This window comes from Salvelinus fontinalis, chromosome 22 (genome assembly GCF_029448725.1).
Source record: "Salvelinus fontinalis isolate EN_2023a chromosome 22, ASM2944872v1, whole genome shotgun sequence".
NCBI classification, from domain to species: Eukaryota; Metazoa; Chordata; class Actinopteri; order Salmoniformes; family Salmonidae; genus Salvelinus; species Salvelinus fontinalis.
This window is the reverse complement of record NC_074686.1, coordinates 14285847-14308502: the sequence shown is the minus strand read 5'-3', so window position 1 is coordinate 14308502 and position 22656 is coordinate 14285847. Positions and strand designations below refer to the sequence as shown.

Sequence of the window (22656 nt, the reverse complement as noted above, 5' to 3'; positions counted from 1 at the left end):
TATGTGACAGGTTAGTACAGTGGTGAACCTGTAGGCCTTCAGTGTGTGACAGGTTAGTACAGTGGTGAACTTGTAGGCCTTCAGTGTGTGACAGGTTAGTACAGTGGTGAACTTATAGGCCTTCAGTATGTGACAGGTTAGTACAGTGGCTAACCTATAGGTCTTCAGTATGTGACAGGTTAGTACAGTGGCTAACCTATAGGCCTTCAGTGTGTGACAGGTTAGTACAGTGGTGAACCTATAGGTCTTCAGTATGTGACAGGTTAGTACAGTGGCTAACCTATAGGCCTTCAGTGTGTGACAGGTTAGTACAGTGGTGAACCTATAGGCCTTCAGTGTGTGACAGGTTAGTACAGTGGTGAACCTGTAGGCCTTCAGTGTGTGACTGGTTAGTACAGTGGCTAACCTATAGGCCTTCAGTGTGTGACAGGTTAGTACAGTGGCTAACCTATAGGCCTTCAGTGTGTGACAGGTTAGTACAGTGGTGAACCTATAGGTCTTCAGTGTGTGACGAGTTCGTGATTCTGAAAGGACAGCAATTGTAATACCAGCGCACTTATGTATGAGAGTGCACTTTTTGTAAAACACAAAGGGCCAGTGGTCTAGTGGAGGGTATTCGCAGGTATAAGCCGTATACCCACTTTTGTTTCAGTGGGCATTGCTTATACTTAATCATTAAGGCACGACGGGGTGTGGTATGTGGCCAATATACCACGGCTAAGGGCTGTTCTTATGCACGACGCAATGCAGAGTGCCTGGATACAACCCTAAGCCGTGGTATATTGGCCATATACCACAAACCCCTGAGATGCCTTACTGCTATTATAAAGTGATAAACAACGTAATTAGAGCAGTAAAAATTAATGTTTTGTCCCATATAACATACCCGTGGTATATCAGACCGTATACCACGGCTGTCAGCCAATCAACTTTCAGGGCTCAAACCACCCAGTTTATACTCCTTAATCCCTACTGATGCATATATCAAAGTAGTTTAGTGGAGGTATACGACTTATCAATTATGTAGCACAATGAGAAATCATGCACAAAGTAGCCTACACAATCGCAAAGCGCATGAAATATAGTCACGTGCTCCACACACATAGCCTAGTTTCAGCGGAATATCATCTGCAGGCAGCAAGAGCGTGCAGCTCTCAACTGGTTTTGACATCCGTAGCCGGCAGGGTAGGAGACAACTGGTTTTGACATCCGTAGCCGGCAGGGTAGGAGACGTTTTAACTCATGATATCGACCAGTAAATGATAACTAAGGCAACAATGGGTAAGCAAACCAGGTATTGAAAAAGTTAAATCCTTGGTGTTGGTTAGAAGGCTATTTGTCATCATGTGCTGTTTGCATCCGGGGCGTAGACATGGATGGGCCTGGGTGGACAGAGGCCCACCCACTGTGGAGCCAGACCCTGACAGGCCCACTTAATCAGATTGATGTGGTTTAAGCATTGTTGTGGCCTTAGACATCACAATTTTGTCTTTTTTCTATAAAAAAAGTTATGATTTTGAGAGTGAACATCTGAAAAATGTATAGGAAAATATAGTACTTTCACACAGGGTGCCTTTCCTTCGCTGGGTGGGCCGTTTGGGAACTTTTGGGCAAAATTAGACCATACCCACTTCTCCAGGCACCACTGCATGGAAAGACAGCAGTCACTCCGATGGAAAGAAGTCCATAAACTCAGACATAATAAGCCAGTTGGTCCCAATCATAAGAACACAAAACACAACCATAAGGCATTTGCCAATAAAAATGTACAACTATTACTTCCCATTGCAAAAAACATTTCACGTTTAGCACACAAATTAAACGGTGACCTAAAGTTTAAAGTGAAAATGACAGTGTTTTAACTAGGGATGCACGATATATCGGTGAACATATCGGAATCGGACGATATTAGCAAAAAATGCCAACATCGGTATCGCCCGATGTCTAGTTCAATGGTGATGTTAAAAACCGGTGTCAAAGCTACAGTATAACGTAGGTGACGTAATGACGCCACGTAAAATTTTGCGCTACACGTGCAACACTGCATTCCTAACCTAGCCCACAATGTCTGTTGTGTGAATTGAGCAGTCAACAAGTCGAGCAGTCATTTGAAAGAGTAAGAACATTTTAGCGAGACAACTCAAAGGCGAAATGCATTAAAGCCAAGATAATGGAATTCATTGCCCTTGACAATTTGCCGACTGGTCGAGCACCTGTACACACTACCAACTGAGCTATTTTTCAGATGTTGCCCTACCGGAGTTACACAGTAATAGCGTCACTGCTATTAGCTTCACAACATACAAACTATGGAACACCATTTGGGTCTTTGCGTGTCAAAAAAGATACAGTTGTCACGATCGTTATAAGGAGTGGACCAAAGCGCAGTGCGATCTGGGTTCCACATCCTTTTATTACTAGGTGAAACTCACAACAAAACAAAAACAATAAATCTCAAAACGAAACGTGAAGCTAACAATAGTGCACGCAGGCAACTATACCTAGACAAGATCCCACAAAGCACAAAGGGGAATTGGCTGCCTAAATATGATCCCCAATCAGAGACAACGATAAACAGCTGCCTCCGATTGGGAACCATACCAGGCCAACATAGAAATATAATTACCTAGATGACCCACCCTAGTCACACCCCGACCTAACCAACATAGAGAATAAAAGGCTCTCTATGGTCAGGGCGTGACAACAGTAGCACTGTCAAAGCTGTACAAAAAAGTGCACCGGCCATGAATGATGTGTTAACAATACCGTGTTGGTAATAAAGCATAACGTTAATTTGTTTGACCTTCTGGGGTAGCTAGCTTTAGCTATAAGAACTGTCTTATAAATTAGGGTTATTTGAGATGATGACACCTAGCTATATAGTTAGTTAGCCAATTATAGCTACTGAAATAGATTGTCGTTTGCTTTGTTTTTGGGGAAGAACATTGTTTGCATCCATGAGCTAGCTAGCTTTTTTTATGACCAGCACTGTTGGTGCGCGAGACAACTTTACCAGCATCATAGCATACGTATCGATTAACCATTGTGACATATGAAATACAAGTGATAGTGTAATCAATGTGTAATAACTACGTAAAAACATTATGAACGCGTTAAATTATTATGTGATGTGCAGTCACATTCAGGTCCTGATTGGTCAACATGCTTATTTGACACATCAAAGTGTTATTTGACGTGTATCTTTTTTAACATGCAAAGACCCAAACGTGTTCCATAGAAATCCTGGTTGAGAATGAAATGACTGAACAAATGAACAACAAAACGGCACAGCAAAGTAAATTAAATAAATAGTTTTTGATGATGTTTTACTGGTAATGGGGACATACGTAAATGCCAACAGAATACTTTTTGGTCAGTGTCGTGTGTGTGTGTGTGCGTCTGTAACCTTGATTTAACTAGGCAAGTCAGTTAAGAACAAATTATTTTTTACAATGACGGCCCGGACGACGCTGGGCCAATTGTGCGCCGCCCTATGGGACTCCCAATCACGGCCGGATGTGATACAGCCTGGACTCGAACCAGGGACTGTAGTGACGCCTCTTGCACTGAGATGCAGTGCCTTAGACCGCTGCGTCCATGTGTGTGTGTGTTAACTATTTAACTGTACTAGAATGCTTAAAAGGCGGCTAAAATTTTAAATATCAGTTATCGGTATCAAGTTTTTTGGCAAGAAAAATATCGGATATCGGTATCGGCCAAAAATGTCATACCGGTGCATCACTAGTTGTAACTACAAACAGACAATCATAATATCAGTAAAAAAAATATCAAATTCCCACCTGATGCTACAAAACCAACTTTATAAGAGGTTTTAAAAATAGGTTCAATTTGACTCAACGTTCAATGACGTACACGAAGGCATTGTTGGCAGAATAGATGGATGCAGTTCAATGCATGATTAATGTAATTCACCAAAACATTTCAGGTTGTAAATCACAGCTGGCCTGGTACATTGTTTGCTGCCTCCATTCGGGAGGCACCGTTTCAGTTTCAATGACTCAATATTCTGGACAAAAACTGACAAACGTAACTAAGACTGAGAATGTCATTAGAATCTAACTAGTCAGTCATAACATGGCTATAGGCTAGCGTATCTATTTATGTAGCAAGCTAAAAATCCGGAGCCTAACGTTAGCTAGCTGCTAGGAGGATGTCATGGAGTGGGTGAGTGACAGACTTTTCCCCCTCATATCGTTTTTTCTGTGACTATACACAGCTAGAGATGATTTGACAAAATTACAATCATGGTCTTGACTTGGTCTCGGAACCCCTTGTCTCCCTCCTGGTCTCGGTATTGGCTCCCGAGTGGAGCAGCGGTCTAAGGCACTGCATCTCAGTGCAAGAGGCGTCACTGCAGTCCCTGGTATGAATCCAGGCTGTATCACATCCGGCCGTGATTGGTTGACCCATAGTGCGGCGCACAATTGGCCCAGCGTCGTCCGGGTTTGGCCGGGGTGGGCCGCCATTGTAAATAAGAATTTTTTCTTAACCTACTTGCCTAGTTAAATAAATGTCTCGGTCTTGAGATGGACTCAATTTGCTACGGTCTTAATCTTGAATCGGTCACACTTTAGGTGGTCTCGAACACAACACTGGCATTAATTATTCATAACTCTATTCCCTCACTAAGTATTTTTACAGAGTGTGTTCATGTACTTGGAAATGTTCTTTCCACTTCTGGTGTAGTGGACAGAGACAAACTGACAGACTCAAGGCATGGAAGTTTTTATACTCTTGTATAAAATACAACATTTTAGAAATGCTTCCTTCCTTCTTCCCTACGTTTCTTCATGAAAGATGTCTGACCTTACTTGACCGGATAGGTGACGGTTTTGTGGTGGAAATATCACTCAAACCCTATCCAGCTCACTACGTTTTCAAGGTACCTGCATCCACACAGGGCTGCAACAAAGCAGTCTCAATCTCAACTTGTCTTCTAAGGTACTGGTGATTTAATTAATAAATACAAAATTGTAAAGACCTGCAAGCCATATGCACAGTATCTAATTCTCTTACCCTGTTGGTCCATCTCGTTCCATCTCCTTTCCCAGCTAGCACATACAATTCTGAGAACAATATGTTTCTTAGAGCTTGGTGAGAGTGTGGTTGTCCTAGGGTTATTTTGCATTCAACCTTCAAACAAAGTTCTGGGAATGGTGCAGGATACCCAGCTAGCACATAAGGTTCTGAGAACGATATGTTTCTTAGGTGGAATTTCAGTGCTTAAGCGTAACGTTTTCTGCAGGTTTCCTCATGGTTCTATTTAAAGTCATGTTTTCAGAACGTTCAGAGAACATTAAGAAACAACAATCTTCTGTGGGAATTTCAGTACCTCAGCATAAAGTTTTCTGCAGGTCTCCTCATTGTTATATTTAAAATCATGTTCTAAGAACATTAAGAAAACTTTCCATAAAAACCACAAGAAAACATTAATAGCTTTCAAATATCATTCTAAGAATGTTATTTAAAAACGTATACATTCAGCATCAACAAAAGTATTTTAATCCTCATGGCTAGAGAACATAAGATCATAGGTTTGAATCTCACTGACGCCGTACCACAATAAAAAATACATGTGTTTGCATGATTGAAACATGTTCTCAGAACGTTATTTAATTACCTTCAAATAATTAATAATTTCCGTTCTCAGAACATTAATAAAACCTCCCAAGAAAACCTTCAGGGAACCACAGTAAAACGTTCTCAGAACCTCCCTGCAAATTAAAAACCTTCAGGGAAGCACAGTAAAACGTTCTCAGAAGCTCCCTGCAAATTAAAAACCTTCAGGGAAGCACAGTAAAACGTTTTCAGAAGCTCCCTGCAACTTAAAAACCTTCAAGGAACCACAGTAAAATGGTCTCAGAACCTCCCTGCAACTTAAAAATGTTCTCAGAACAGGCAAAATGTTCACTTCCGTTCTCAGAATGTTTAAAAGACGTTCAGTTTTACCAGTCAGGAAACGTATGTCTTTGTTCCGAGAACCAATGGAAAACAAAAAACGTACATTCCCACAACTTCCAAGGAACCAAATGTGCTAGCTGGGTTAATCTGTATTTTTCCTCTCTCCCTCTCTGCTGTCTTTAGTTTGGAGACTGGTTAATAATAGTTCTCTGGGTTTGTCGAGACGTGGCGCTCCGTTGGCACAGTGTAAACCCAGACATACTTTCAGCATTACCAGTTTCCACACAAACACACACACACACACACACACACACACACACACACACACACACACACACACACACACACACACACACACACACACACACACACACACACACACACACACACACACATACATACATACACACGACTGGCACTGGGAGTGTGCTGTTCTGTACAGGCATGTTTGATGGCTGGGCATGTGTTCAGTTGCTTTCTTGCAGTAAAACATGCACACACAACACACTTTCTCTCTCACTCTAGGCGTGGATGAAGGGTTGTGGTGAATCGGTGAAAAGTTGTCCCATGAAGTCCATATAAGGCAAAAACCAACCAGACAACGCTTGCCTTATTTGGGTACAGTTTCATCTCAAGTTTCATAGTCAGTCATTTAAAGGTTTAGTACAGTATTGTCTGATTATCCACGAAGATTGCAGTCTGAAGTCACAGTATGTATCTGCTGTTCTTGTGTTCAGTGTTCTCCCTCTCTCTCTGGTCTTCTGATGATGTGTTTGGCACATATGTTGCTGAATGTGAACGATGTGTGTGTGCATGTTGGTGTGTGTTTGCACGTCCTCCACACACACACACTCAGCTTCCAGTCAATATGTTCTTCAGCCATCTTTAGTTATCCCAGGTTATTCCCCATCTGTTAACAGAACATCAGGAATGACAGTGAGTGGAATACGATCGGATTCTCTCTCTCATAGTCCCCCTTCTCCTCCCTCATGCTCCCCTCCTCCCCTCTCCCTCATCCTCCCTTCTCTCCTGTCATCCCTACCTCTCCTCTCCACTCATCACCCCTTCTCCCCCTTGGTATCAGCTTTCAGTGTGGAAGATCTCTTTAGGTACTAATGTGCTCCATGGTTCACATGGTTTTAATGGTAACTTCAGTGGTAACTTAATTAAGAGCCAAACTAATGCCCCTATGACATCATATCCACAAAATTAAAACTCACTGAGTCTGTGCACTTTGTAAAAATATCCTAAACATTTTTTTGTTGCAAATCCTTATCAAAGTAACGGGAAACAAAATGTAAAAAAAAATTGTGTCACATCTTTAAATAGCAGCATCAAATATATGTTTCACATTAAGAACTATAATTCATCAAATGTAAATGTCTCTTCTATTTAGTCAAGGGTCTGCTAAATGTCATATATTATTATTGTTAATATATTATTTTATCTCCTGGACATAACCAGTAAAGGTGTGTATTTACTCCTCTATACACTCCCCCTATCCTCCTCCTCTCCCTCTAACTCCTCCTCTCTTTCCCCTTTCCTGAAGCCCTCCCCCTCCCTGCAGACCTCCTGTTTGCTACGGTAGAGTACCTCAAAGCGGCTGTAGACCTTCTTGTCCTTCCTCATGCTCTCGATCCTCTTCAGGAGGCTATCTCTCTCCTGAGGGTTGACCTGGGGCCTCTGGAAGCGGTTCTTTTTGAGCGTCGGCTCCCTCTCCAGCCCTCCTTTCTCCCCCACTACGTCTACGCCCTTCTCCCCTCCGGCCTCCTCTCCTCCTCCTCGCTCCAGACGGTTCTTCTGGCTGTTGGCAGAGATCTGTTCCAGGATGACCTTGGTGTCGTCTCTCAGGTTGCTACTGAACAGAACTGAGCCACTGGAGCTCTGGTACCGAGACAGACCTGTCGTTTTGGACGCACCTTTGTGATTGGCTGAGGAGGTGGCATAGTCTGTGGCTTTAGCGTCAGCGGTGGAGCTCAGGTGTTTAGCGGCGATCACAGGCTCCTCTGAGCTTTCCGGCACAGTTCTCATGGTCTTTTCGTCTCCGTTGGATGCCGATGTCGCACCACCGGAGCTCTTCTTGTCCTTGGGTCCCAGGAAACCTTTGAATGAATTAATGTTTTAATGAATAATTTAACGAATTAATCAATTAAAACCTTTATTGCTCCGAAGGGAATTTGCTGTATACAGCATGAGCACAGCAATTACATTTTTTAAATTAAAACCCAGTAAACATGGACGTAACAATCCGTGACAGACACACAGACAGTACAACATACCTTTGAGTCTTTGAGTCTGCTTCTTGAGGAAGTCTAGGGGCTTGGTGTCGGCCTTTCCCTCCCCTCCCAGGGTGTTGAGGGAGGTGTTGGAGCCCAGGTTCTTGTGGAGCCCCTCCTTAGACTCGGTCTGTGACATACTGGACGAGCTTTTGGAGCGAGACTTCTTCAGCTCGCTTTTCTCTGCGTCTGTGGCGTCCGTTGTTAGCATTTCCTCATCGCAGGAGACGTGGCGTGGGTTGGAGCTCTTGAACGGCTTCAGAGTGTCCCTCTTGAAGATCTTCGGAGAAGGGAATGGCTTTAGAATCTTACTGGGCTCTTTCTCTTTCCTCTGCGACTCCGAGCTGCTGTCTTTTCTCTGGGCTGTGGTAGAAGCGGCAGGCTCTGAGATTTTGAAACTTGAGGTGATGGACAGTTTACATTTTAGCTCTGGTGTGGCTGCGACTTGTGGTTTCTTTGGGGCAGGCTCTGGAGCAGTCACGAAAAATGAGGGGACTTTGGGGACCGAGGTGGTGGCGGTCGTGCTGGAAGAAGGAGTGTCTGGAAGGTCTGGTTTCTTCTGAGGAGGTTCTTTAATCACAGCCTCTTTAGATGCATTCCTCTTAGCAGCCAGCTCCATGAAGTACTGCAGTCTATTGGAAGGGTTGTTCATGTTCAATGCCTGGGATTTAGGGGGATCTGCAGATGCTGGGGTGACTTTCGTGGTCTCCACCTCGGCCAGGGGGTTCTTAGGCACCTCTCTGTTGGCTGGGGTTACTTTGGGGGGCTCTTTCTTTGGCTCAGCCTCCTCTTTCAACCAAGCCTCTTTCTTTTCTTTCTCCTTCTCTTCTTTCTCCTTCTCTCTCTCGTTCTCCTCTGCCTTCTTCCTCCACTCAAAGGGTTCCCGGGTCAAGGAGCGTCTCTTGTCCAGGATCTGTTGGACGATGGAGGTGGTGCGGAGCGAGTCGGCATTCTCGTCCTCCTCGTTGGCCACCTGCATCAAATCAAATTAAACTTTATTTGTATGGCACATTTCAAAGTAAGGTTGCAATACAATGTAAAACAAATCAGAGATGATATGAAAGGTAATAAAGACCTTCATGCCCAGGCCTCCCATGTGGGTCTCCGTCTTGGAGGAGGAGAAGATGAGGGAGGAGCGCAGCCGGGAACTCCTCTGGAGCATCGGGTTGACCCGCATCCGGACCGTCTCGTGTTTGGAGATCGAGACCTCCCCCGGAGCCTCCCTCGACGACGGTATCTCCACGTCTGCACCCACCTCCCTCCCCCCCACCGCCCGCTCTTTCTCTCTCTCTCTCTCCCACTCTGTGGTCCATCGGTCAGCCCTGTCCTTCCCCATGCTCTCAGGCATGAATGGCTTGCTGTAGTGCAGCGGTCGGATATCCGGTCTAGGCTTGGAGGGGACATTCGGAGGCTCTCTTGCCTCATGGGCGTACGATTTCCCATCAGACTCAGGGTCTTGGAAAGCATCAGGGCCCAGAGGTTGGGGCAGCCCCTCCTCTCCTGTGTCCCCGTAGGCGCTGAGGTAGGAGTTGATCCTCCAGCTGCGGAGGCCCTGTCTGACGTTGGGGTCCTGGTCGTGGTCTGCCTCCGCTGGAACAGGGAATACCTGCTTCTCTGGGGGGTGCGGATGGGTGGGGGACGACAGGCAGGCGTAGGGCTGGCCCACCGTCGGCCTCTTGTGGCCACTGCCACCTCCGTACCTAGACAAAGGAGAAGGTGTTACATTAGTATAGACACATTTTGAGTGTCATGGTTGATACTTACACATTTTCTTCACTGAAACATTGTGTGCGTATCACTAAAAGTTTAATTTAAGAACTCTAGTGGGAGCAGTCAACAGTGAACAGACATTACTGATTATTCTCCAGTCCAGTGGACTGTCCCTACCACGTACCTTCCCCCTGCTGGTGGATGTCCCGGGTCATGTTTCAGGTCCTCAGAGGAGAAGTAGTCTCTGCCATAGCCCTCTGGACCAGGAGGTTCCTCATAGGGGTAGCCTGAGTCAGAGTACTGGTCCAGTGCTGGTCTGTTCCTCAGCCTGTCGTAGTGTCCATGGCCTGAGCCAGGTCCTTCAAGCCCTGACCCCAGCCCTAACCCAGGTCCCTCACCACCCTGGTAGTAGTGGCTGGACTGGCTCTGCTCCCTGGAATACAAACATGTTCATAAATCATCATCAGCAGCAGAATCATCATCCTCATCAACATCATCAGAATAACGATCATAAAAAACCAACATGCGTTACATATCACAGATCTTTTTTTTTAAAGATTATAACTAGGGCCAAGAGTTTTGCCTGACCTGATCACAATATTAAGTCAAGCTGACAAAGACAACATAAACTAACTAACTAACAAATGAACTAACTAACTAGTACCTGTGGTAGTGCTGCTCTGTCTCATCCAGGTTGTTCATGACTCTGTGCTTCATGTACTGTCTGGAAGAGGAGTAGCTCTCCTGGGTTCCCTCTGCGTAGCTGTGCCTCTTATAGTCACTGGCGCTTATCTCCATCTGCCTGGGAACACAGGAAACACAAACAAAACCCTTTAAAATGGTAACAGAGGACACATAAAAATGTAATACAATAAGTTAACTGTTTATGGGTAAAGTTCCCCAAAAATCGGTTGAATACTCATAATTGACTTTGGTACTCTATTCCAAGTATACACTCTTAGGGGAAAAAATGGTTCTTTGGCTGTCCCCATAGGAGAACCCTTTGAATAACCCCTTTGGGTTCCATGTAGAACCCTTTCCACAGTGATTGCTACATGGAACCAAAAAGGGTTCTACCTGGAACCAAAAAAGGTTCTACCTGGAACCAAAAAGGGTTCTCCTATGGGAACAGCCTAAGAACCCCCTTGGAACCCTTTTTTCTAAGAGTGTAGTGAATTATAGGGTTCTACATAAAATCTAGTATGACATAAATATACGTGCACCATCCCACCTGGAGACCATGGAGCGGCTCTGCTGCATCCTGAACTGCTGTGACACTGCAAACTTCCCAAGATTCAGTCCTCCTGGTTCAATGGTATGTCGGAACATGTCATCTCTTCGGAACGCAGAGCGCTCGGAATCTCCTCCTCCGAAAGGGTAGGCCGGAAGTTCGGGGGTGTGTCGTTGGAAACCCAGAGGGTTTCGCAGGGACTGGGTCCGCTTCAAGCCAAACTGGTTACCATAGTAACTGCTGCTGCTGCTGTCAGAGGAGAAAGGCACTAGGGCGTGGTCAACAGTGAGGGGCTGTGATTGAGCGAACAGGATGCGGAACTCCTCGTCAAAGGTGGTGACCAGTTCTCCCAGGAAGAGATGAGCGATGCAGCGATGCAGCTTCTCATAGGACCACATGAAACTACAGGAAACAGGATATGACACGTTAACTTCTGCGACTAAAGAAGTATCTGATATCTGTTCTATCTGCTGTGTTTCTATGCTCAACTATAGTTGAGTGTTGAAATCTGTTATATTTCTATGTTCACCTGTAGTTTCCGCTGAGCACGGCCCTGCAGTCAGCCAATAGAAAGCGGTTTTTCACCTGTCCTTTAAATGACTTCCCTGTCCGACAGAAATAGGTCACTCCCGCCACCGTCCGCACACGCATCATCTGCAACACACACACGCACACATAAAATTGTTATTCAGAGTCACAAGGGGTTTTAATGAATGATGTTAGTCTTTAGTGAGTTATAAGGGTGAATCAAACCAGTTTGTCCGCTCTGTTGAGATGTATGTAACCAAGCTCAGGTCTAGTCAGCTAGACATCATGTAAATATGTAGGTAAATCAATGACCTTACTGCTATGAGACAGTGGCCTCCTGCCAGTCAACACAGAAACACTGGGATACTATCTGTAAGACTGTTGGCTCAAACCATGTGTTTTTCAAACTATTAATAACTATTGTTATTTTTTAGCCCTGTGCTGTTTGTGCTAGTGCTGGGATGGATCAAACCCCTGCACAACCAGTAGGTTTTCAGGAACAGGATTAACCTGAGTTATGGGGAAAACTGAGTTAAGGCATGGAGAGTCACCCCGCCTAAAATAGTTCAATCTAGGCCAAAAACATAGAGACTCACGTGGACAAGATCCAAGTTGACCTTACAGTTGATCACCATGGAGACGAAGTGATGGGCATTCTGTTCGTCCAATAGAATGTAGACGGGGACTTGACGTGCCGCGGCATCCAGCAAGTCAGAAAACAGATCCACGTCTGTAAACATGTCCATCACCACAGCGATGACCTAACAACGACCAATGAGAGACGGGGAAATATCACATTAGCCAATTAGAAACTAGAAAATATCACATCAGGTTTAGGATTATTTCGTTTAGTTGGACATGAAACACACACACACACACACACACACACACACACACACACACACACACACACACACACACACACACACACACACACACACACACACACACACACACACACACACACACACACACACACACACACACACACAGAACGAGAGGGAGGACAGTAACAGAGACATGGCCAGTCAGAATAACAGGTTTGTCAACCCTGTTGACATTTAGACACACACACACACACACACACACACATGCACAGAAAGAGAGGGAGGACAGTAACAGAGACATGGCAGGTCAGATTAACAGGTTTGTTAGACACACACACACACACACACACACACACACACACACACACACACACACACAGACACACAGAAAAGTAATTGTATTATTTAGGAGGTTTAGCTGAGTGCAAGTCATTCATCTTCAGAGGCAGGGTGTGGTGGATAAGCAGGGCAGAGCAGAGCGGGGGCAGACTGACTGGCAGAGTTTAAGACAACAGCGTCCAAAACGGACAAATAATCATTAACATGACTCTATCTGCAGCACTGGATCCCTATCTGAGGGATAATGACTGAGTAAAAAATAACATAATAGGTATTCAACAGGATGGGAATGCTATCGCGTTAACGGTGTGTTGTTGGGTGGACTGGGGTGAGAAGGCCTGGGTCTGGGAATCTGTAACTGCCAGTTGAACTCCACTCCTGCCCTCACTGCTGGAACATACACTACCGGTCAAAAGTTTTAGAACACCAACTCATTCAAGGGTTTTTCTATATTTTTACTATTTTCTACATTGTAGAATAGTGAAGACATCAAAACTATGAAATAACACATATGGAATCATGTAGTAAGCAAAAAAGTGTTAAACAAATCAAAATATATTTGATATTTGATATTCTTCAAATAGCCATCCTTTGCCTTGATGACAGCTTTGCAAACTCTTGGCATTCTCTCAACCAGCTTCATGAGGTAGCCACCTGGAATGCATTTCAATTAACAGGTATAACTTCTTAAAAGTTGATTTATGGAATTTCTTTCCTTCTTATTGCATTTGAGCCAATCAGTTGTGTTGTGACAAGGTAGGGGTGGTATACAGAAGATAGCCCTATTTGGTAAAAAAAACAAGTCCATATTATGGCAAGAACAACTCAAATAAGCAAAGAGAAACGACAGTCCATCATTACTTTAAGACATGAAGGTCAGTCAATACGGAACATCTCAAGAGGTTTGAAAGTTTCTTCGAGTGCAGTCGCAAAAACCACCAAGCGCTATGATTAAACTGGCTCTCATGAGGAATGGAAGACCCAGAGTCACCTCTGCTGCAGAGGATAAGTTTATTAGAGTCACCAGCCTCAGAAATTGCAGCCCAAATAAATGCTTCACAGAGTTCAAGTAACAGACACATCTCAACATCAACTGTTCAGAGGAGACTGTGTGAATCAGGCCTTCATGGTCGAATTGCTGCAAAGAAACCACTACTAAAGGACACCAGTAAGAAAAAGAGACTTGGTTGGGCCAAGAAACACGTGCGATGGACATTAGACCGGTGAAAATTTGTCCTTTGGTCTGGAGTCCAAATTGGAGATTTTTGGTTCCAACCGCCGTGTTTTTGTGTGGGTAAACTCTGCATGTGTAATTCCCACCATAAAGCATGGAGGAGGAGGTGTTATGGTGTGGGAGTGCTTTGCTGGTGACACTGTCTATGATTTATTTAGAATTCAAGGCACACTTAACCAGCATGGCTACCACAGCATTCTGCAGTGATACGCCATCCCATCTGGTTTGGGCTTAGTGGGACTATCATTTGTTTTTCAATAGGACAATGACCCAACACAGCTCCAGGCTGTGTAAGTACTATTTTACCAAGAAGGAGAGTGATGGAGTGCTGCATCAGATGACCTGGCCTCCACAATCCCCTGGCCTCAACCAAATTGAGATGGTTTGGGATGAGTCAGACCGCAGAGTGAAGGAAAAGCAGCCAACAAGTGCTCAGCATATGTGGGAACTCCTTCAAGACTGTTGGAAAAGCATTCCAGGTGAAGCTGGTTGAGAAAATGCCAAGATTGTGCAAAGCTGTCATCAAGGCAAAGGGTGGCTATTTGTTTAAAAAAATGTTGGTTACTTCATGATTCCATATGTGTTATTTCATAGTTTAGATGTCTTCACTATTATTCTACAATGTAGAAAATAGTAAAAAATAAAGAAAAACCCTTGAATGAGTTGGTGTGTCCAAACTTTTGACTGGTACTGTATGTAAAATGTGTGTAAAATGTTAATGTAACAAAAAACCTTTGTCCCCCAAAGAAGATGCGAGTGGGTGGGTGTAAGTCGCTCTGGATAAGAGCGTCTATTAAAATGTGGGTGTGCATCCGGGTGGGTGGGTGAGTGGATGGGTTGTTTTGTAGCCTATAGTGTGGTGATTAGCTGTCTGATGAGTGTGCATGTGTTTTGTAAACTTCCACACACATCTAGAGCTATAGGTAACCATAGTAACCAGTTACGTTATAGCCCTGCCCACTGGATCAAAAACTGGCTGTCGTTTACTCAGCAGCAGCACTGTGACTCACCTGCAGCCTGCTAGTCAAGACTGCTAGCCTACGGCTAATTAGTAGGTGTTCTAAAACTTTTGACCGGTAGTGTATGTGGGCAAGACAAAGGAGCTTATCGTGGACTAAAGGAAACAGAGGGCCGAGCACGCCGACATTAACATCGACGGGGCTGTAGTGGAGCGAGTGGAGAGCTTCAAGTTCCTCGGTGTCGACATCACTAAGGACCTATCATCATGGTCCAAACACCCTAACACAGCCGTGAAGAGGGCACGACAACGCCTCTTCCCCCTCAGGAGGCTGAAAATATTTGGCATGGGCCCTCAGATCCTCATTGAGAGCAGCTTGACTAGCTGCATCACCACTTGGTATTGCAACTGCTCGGCATCCGACAGAGGGGAGTGTGTACGGCCCAGTATATCACCGTGGCCAAACTCCCTGCCATCCAGGACCTCTATACCAGACTCCAGCAACCCAAATCATAGACTCTTCTCTCTGCTACCACACTGCAAGCCGTACCAGAGCGCCAAATCTAGGACCAAAAGGCTCCTGAACAGCTTCTACCCCCAAGCCATAATACTGATGAACAGTTAATCAAATGGCCACCCAGACTACATACATTGACCACTTTATTATTTATTTGTCTTATCTGAATTGTTTTGCACTTACTCTCTTGCACACACACACATACTACACTGACACTCTAACACTCACACACACGCACACATATTGACGGCACACTCTCCCACAGACATATTTTCACACTCTTCACATATGCTCCTGCTACTCTGTTAATTATCAATACTGATAGTCACTTTACCCACATGTACATAATGTATTACCTAATTTACCTCAACTACCTCATACCCCTGCACATTGACTTGGTACTGGTACTCCTTGAGTATAGCATCGCTATTGTTTTTATTGTGTTACTATTTCTTTTTCTATTCAGCAAATATTTTTCGTACTTTTTAACTCTGATCCAATTTGTAAGTCGCTCTGGATAAGAGCGTCTGCTAAATGACTTAAATGTAAATGTAAATTGTTTGGAATAGGCTCGCCTTTCACAGTAATGTCTACACCTGTTGTATTCGGCGCATGTGACCAATACAATGTGATTTGACATACGGTACACTTCCCATTTACACCACTTAGACCTGAACAGGTGTGTGTATGTGCCTCTGTAAGTGCTGTGTGTGAGTCTGTGTGAATGTACATCCCTTCTCCCCGCCACTCCACTTACGTGCTGTGCGTTCTTGATGAGTCGTCTGGCCTGCTCCTTGATGCTTGGCATGTCGGGCTCGCTGGGGTTGACCAGGGTCGTGACCTCGGTGGGGCCGATAAAGCTGTGCGCCTGGAGGGGCCAGCCCAGGTCCAACCCCGGGGCCGCTGTGTCAGAGTGCATCGGCCAGTAGGTGTCAGACGAGCCGTCGGCGTCTGCCTGGGGGAAACCGAGCAGGCTGTTAGTTAACTATATTTACACTACGACAACAGGAAAATATGAATATACACTACCGGTCAAAAGTTTTAGAACACCTACTCATCCAAGTCTTTTTCTTTATTTTTACTATTTTCTACATTGTAGAATAGTGAAGACATCAAAACTATGAAATAACACATATGGAACTCTGCAATTTCTGAGACTGGTAACTCTAATGAACTTATCCTCTGCAGTAGAGGTAACTCTGGGTCTTCCATTCCTGTGGTGGTCCTTATGAGAACCAGTTTAATCATAGCGCTTGATGGTTTTTCCAACTGCACTTGAAGAAACTTTCAAACCTCTTGAAATGTTCCGTATTGACTGACCTTCATGTCTTCAAGTAATGATGGACTGTCATTTTCGCTTTGCTTATTTGAGGTGTTCTTGCCATAATATGGACTTGGTCTTTTACCAAATAGGGCTGGCTTCTGTATACTCCCCTACCTTGTCACAACACAACTGATTGGCTCAAATGCATTAAGAAGGAAATAAATTCCACAAATGAACTTTAAAGAAGGCACATCTGTTTATTTTTGTTAAAAAATTTTAACCTATTTTTAACTAGGCTAGTCAGTTAAGAACAAATTCTTATTTACAATGATGGCCTACCCCGGCCAAACCCTCCCCTAACCTTTGCGTCACCCTATGGGACTCCCGATCACAGCCGGTTGTGATACAGCCCGGGATCAAACTAGGGTCTGTAGTGACGCCTCTAGCACTGAAATGCAGTGCCTTAGACCGCTGCGCCATTTGGGAGCCCAAATTAATTGAAATGCATTCGAGTTGACTACCTCATAGGGTTGCACATTCTGGGGAATATTCAGAGGTGGGAATTAAAGGAAATATATGAAAAATATTATTAATACCACAAAAAAAGTTCACTCTTATAAGCTAACTTTTTTGACGAATTTAAGCAAAATTCCCCAAATTCCAGGGCTTAACTTCCAATGGTAAATGTCCGGATTAATTCCCGAAATTTACCAGAAAGTTTCCGACCCTTTGCAACCCTACTACCTTATGAAGCTGGTTGAGAGAATGCCAAGAGTGTGCAAAGCTGTCACCTAGGCAAACAGTGGCTATTTGAAGAATCTCAAATATAACATTTATTTTTGATTTGTTTAACACTTTTTTGGTTACTAGATGATTCCATATGTGTAATTTCATAGTTTTGATGTCTTCACTATTATGTAGAAAATAGTAAAAATAAAGAAAAACCCTTGAATGAGTAAGTGTTCTCAAACTTTTGACTGGTAGTGTATATATACAATAGTATTCAATGACTCCACCTCTATTTTAGTGACATTAAATAATCACTCAATCAATCATTTGCAGATTCCTGTCACCTGAAAACACACATTTTTACTATGATGCCTTCATGTAGCTCAGACTGTCATAAACACTTATCTTCTCACTTCAATAATATCATTATCATTATTAACGCTACCTCATGATAGGGCAGCTCCGGTACGTTCGAGGTCGGGGCCTGGTTGGGTGTCTGGATCGTGGTCTTGATGTGTTCAATTTCCGGTTGACAGAGAAAGTCGACCACATCTGCTGTCTGAAGAAATTCATAGTAGCCCTGGAGAGAGAGTACACACACTGAGTTATCACACACACGCACGCACGCACGCCACACACACATATACACACACATTCCTTCTGTACCTGTAGGTCTGTCTCCACCAGAGCATCAATGGCGAGACGGTATTCTTCTCTGTAGTGGGGGGGCAGGAAGTTAGGGTCCAGGGGGTTGTCCCCGATGTCCGAACTCTGGGACCGGTGGGCCATGATGGGGTCGGGGTTAGGGGTCAAGGGTTAGGAGGAAGGGACTCAAACCTTTAGGAGAAAAATATGTATACATTATTTATTTTAATTTTATTGCAGACAGATTGTAGCTTCCATCATTTTTTACTTGATTTAGTAAGGTTCCTCTTATAGTGATAGAGTACCATAAACAAAGATGTTGTGTATTCATGTGGCAGAGCAAACACACTTACTATACCAACATAACACCAAAGATAGTACAGTATGAAGATATGCAAAAACTGCTTCTCCAATAGAAATCCCTGATCACACTTGTAGGTGATGTCATGGTGACATTGGCTAGCATGTGCAGAAACACATCATTAGGTCAAATGGTCAAGTTGCGCTGAACTGCGCATGTGCAAGCTGTCAAATGAAAGGCACTCTGTTGTTTTGGAGAAAAAAAATGTACATGCCAGTTTGTCACTTTCATGATGTTGTAGTAATGACTGGTTCAGCTACTTAAGACATTGGCTCCAATCTACTGCCATTAGAATTAGACAAAATTAACAACTACGGACACATTTTTCACTTCTCCCATTGACCTGCCAAACTCCGGTCTGGTCTGTCGAGTCTGCTTCACGACGAGTTCCCGGAAGTGTCAATGGCTGCGCCTCTGGGAAAAACTCTATGATAACACTCTCTATCAAAAAGCACCACACAAAACTCATGCTGTACCCAGAGAGGGGCAGGTAGAGAGACATAGATTATAAAGAGAGCAATGGGTCGTTGGATAGAGATAGGGCGAGAGAGACACAGGGCGAGATAGAGAGAGAGGGCGAGAGCATTCCCCCATATGCCCCCCTAGGCACAACTACAACATAACCAACAAAAACATGTCACAACTCCTGCAGCTCTGTCACACACTGGGTATGTACATAGTCATTGGTAGGCTTCGAGGGGACTTCTATGGTAGGTACACCTATAGCTCATCTCTTTTTATCACTGACCTCAACCCAGTCTCTCAGAGCGTTCACAGTCAACCCACTGACACCCCTATCAGATCACAGCAAAATCACAGTCTACTTGAACAGAGCAATACTCAATCATGAGGCATCAAAGCCAAAGGAACTGAATAATATAAAAAAATACTATAGATGGAAGGAATGTAGTGTGGAAACCTAACAAAAAACTATGAGGAAACAACAAATTCAATCCCTTTTAGACAACTTCCTGGTTAGAATGTGGCAGTAGAAAACCTAAACAGTATATTTGACCTCTCAGCTTCCCTATCAAATCTAATCATTTCAAACAGAACACAGAAGAAAATGAACAACAATGACAAATGGTTTGATGAAGAATGCAAAAACCTAAGAAAGAAATTGAGAAACCTATCCAACCAAAAACATAGAGACCCAGAAAACCTGAGTCTACGCCTTCACTATGGTGAATCACAAAAACAATACAGAAATACACTACGGAAAAAAAAGGAACAGCACATCAAAAATCAGCTCAATGTAAATGAAGAATCCATAGACTCTCACCACTTCTGGGAAAATTGGAAAACACTAAACAAACAACAACACGAAGAGTTATCTAGCCAAAATGGAGATGTATGAGTAAACCATTTCTCCAATTGTTTTGGTCCTATAACAAAAAACAAACAGTAAAAACATATACATGATCAAATACAAATCTTAGAATCAACTATTAAAGACTACCAGAACCCACTGGATTCTCCAATTATATTGAATGAACTACAGGACAAAATACAAACCCTCCAACCCAAAAACACCTGTGGTGTTGATTGATGATATCCTCAATAAAATGATAAAATATACAGATAACAAACTCCAATTACGCATCAACAGCAACCTTGGGGAAATCCTCTTCATTATCATCAACAGCAACCTTGGGGAAATCCTCTTCATTATCATCAACAGCAACCTTGGGGAAATCCTCTTCATTATCATCAACAGCAACCTTGGGGAAATCCTCTTCATTATCATCAACAGCAACCTTGGGGAAATCCTCTTCATTATCATCAACAGTAGACTCGTACATTTCCTCAGTGACAACAATGTACTGAGCAAATGTTAAATTGGCTTTTTACCAAATGACCGTATGACAGACCAAGTATTCACCCTGCAAACCCTAATTGACAAACAAACAAACAAACCAAAATAAAGGCAAAGTCTTCTCATGCTTTGTTGATTTCAAAAAAGCCTTTGACTCAATTTGGCATGAGGGTCTGCTATACAAATTGATGGAAAGTGGTGTTGGGGGAAAAACACACAACATTATAAAATCCATGTACACAAACAACAAGTGTGTGGTTCAAATTGGCAAGAAAACACATATTTCTTTCCAAAGGGCCGTGGGGTGAGACAGGGATGCATATTTAGCCCCCACCCTTTTCAACATGCAGTTCAATTCGGAAGTTTACATACACATACAAGTTTACATACACACACAGGTTGGAGTCATCAAAACTAGTTATTCAACCACTCCACAAAATTCTTGTTAACAAACTATAGTTTTGGCAAGTTGGTTAGGACATCTACTTTGTGCATGACACAAGTAATTTTTCAAACAATTGTTTACAGACAGTTTATTTCATTTATAATTCACTGTATCACAATTCCAGTGGGTCAGAAGTTTACATACACTAAGTTGACTGTGCCTTTAAATAGCATAGACAATTCCAGAAAATGAGGTCATGGCTTTAGAAGCTTCTGATAGGCTAATTGACATCATATGAGTCAATTGGAGGTGTACCTGTGGATGTATTTCAAGGCCTACCTTCAAAAAAAGTGAAACGTGAAAAGAACAACAGCAAAGGACCTTGTGAAGATGCTGGAGGAAACAGGTACAAAAGTATCTATATCCACAGTAAAAAGAGTCCTATATCAACATAACCTGAAAGGCCTCTCAGCAAGGAAGAAGCCACTGCTCCAAAACCACCATAAAAAAAGACAGACTAAGGTTTGCAACTGCACATGGGGACAAAGATCGTACTTTTTGGAGAAATGTCCTCTGGTCTGATGAAAAAAATATATAACTTTTTGGCCATAATGACCATCGTTATGTTTGAAGTAAAAAGGGGGAAGCTTGCAAGCTGAAGAACACCATCCCAACCGTGAAGCACGGGGGTGGCAGCATCATGTTGTTGGGGTGATTTGCTGCAGGAGGGACTGGCGCACTTCACAAAATAGATGGCATCATGAGGAAAGGAGAATTATGTGGATATATTGAAGCAACATCTCAAGACATCAGTCAGGAAGTTAAAGCTTGGTCGCAAATGGGTCTTCCAAATGGACAATGACCCCAAGCATACTTCCAAAGTTGTGGCAAAATGGCTTAAGGACAACAAAGTCAAGGTATTGGAGTGGCCATCACAAATCCCTGACCTCAATCCTATAGAAAATGTGTGGGCAGAACTGAAAAAGCGTGTGTGAGCAAGGAGGCCTATAAACCCGACTAAGTTAGATCAGCTCTGTCAGGAGGAATGGGCCAAAATTCACCAACTTATTGTGGGAAGCTTGTGGAAGGCTACCCAAAACATTTGACCGAAGTTAAACAATTTAAAGGCAATGCTACCAAATACTAATTGAGTGTATGCAAACTTCTGGCCCACTGGGAATGTGATGAAAGAAATAAAAGCTGAAATAAATCATTCTCTCTAATATTATTCTGACACTTCACATTCTTAAAATAAAGTGGTGATCCTAACTGACCTAAGACAGGGAATTTTTTACTAGGATTAAATGTCAGGAATTGTGAAAAACTGAGTTTAAAAGTATTTGGCTACGGTGTATGTAAACTTCGACTTCAACTGTATATATCAATGAATTTGCGAGGGCACTAGAACAATCTGCAGCACTTGGTCTCACCCTACTAGAATCTGAAGTCAAGAATCTGAAGTCTACTGTTGACTGATGATCTGGTGCTTCTGTCACCAACCAAGGAGGGCCTACAGCAGCACTTAGATCTTCTGCACAGATTCTGTCAGACCTGGGCCCTGACATTAAATCTCAGTAAGACCAAAACAATGGTGTTTCAAAAAAAGTCCAGTCGCCAGGACCACAAATAGAAATTCCATCTAGATAATAATAATAATTCCATCGTTGCCTTATAGCACACAAAAAACTATACATAGCTCGGCCTAAACATCAGTGCCACAGGTAACTTCCACAAAGCTGTGAATGAGCTGAGAGACTAGGCAAGAAGGGCCTTCTATGCTATCAAAAGGAACATAAAATTTGACATACCAATTAGGATATGGCTAAAAATACTTGAAAAAATACTTGTGAGGTCTGGGGTCCGCTCACCGACCAAGAATTCACAAAATTGGACAAACACCAAATTGAGACTGCT

At 43.3% G+C, this 22656-nt stretch overlaps 1 protein-coding gene across 1 annotated transcript in view; it reads right to left on the bottom strand.

Moving 5' to 3' along the window:
* Window positions 1-4950: 4950 nt before the first annotated feature.
* LOC129819902 (protein FAM83H-like) overlaps window positions 4951-22656 on the bottom strand; it is a 25526-nt gene continuing 7820 nt past the window's right edge. Inside the window, exons 2-13 of the mRNA XM_055876591.1 lie at window positions 18202-18372; window positions 17981-18115; window positions 16300-16497; window positions 12264-12428; window positions 11669-11793; window positions 11140-11541; window positions 10573-10710; window positions 10093-10341; window positions 9274-9898; window positions 8202-9171; window positions 7516-8024; window positions 4951-6832 (exon numbers count right to left, since the gene is read on the bottom strand). Coding sequence (XP_055732566.1) covers window positions 6812-6832; window positions 7516-8024; window positions 8202-9171; window positions 9274-9898; window positions 10093-10341; window positions 10573-10710; window positions 11140-11541; window positions 11669-11793; window positions 12264-12428; window positions 16300-16497; window positions 17981-18115; window positions 18202-18324 — 3660 coding nt within the window. The 5' untranslated portion in view covers window positions 18325-18372 and the 3' untranslated portion in view covers window positions 4951-6811. The remainder of the gene's footprint in view (window positions 6833-7515; window positions 8025-8201; window positions 9172-9273; window positions 9899-10092; window positions 10342-10572; window positions 10711-11139; window positions 11542-11668; window positions 11794-12263; window positions 12429-16299; window positions 16498-17980; window positions 18116-18201; window positions 18373-22656) is intronic.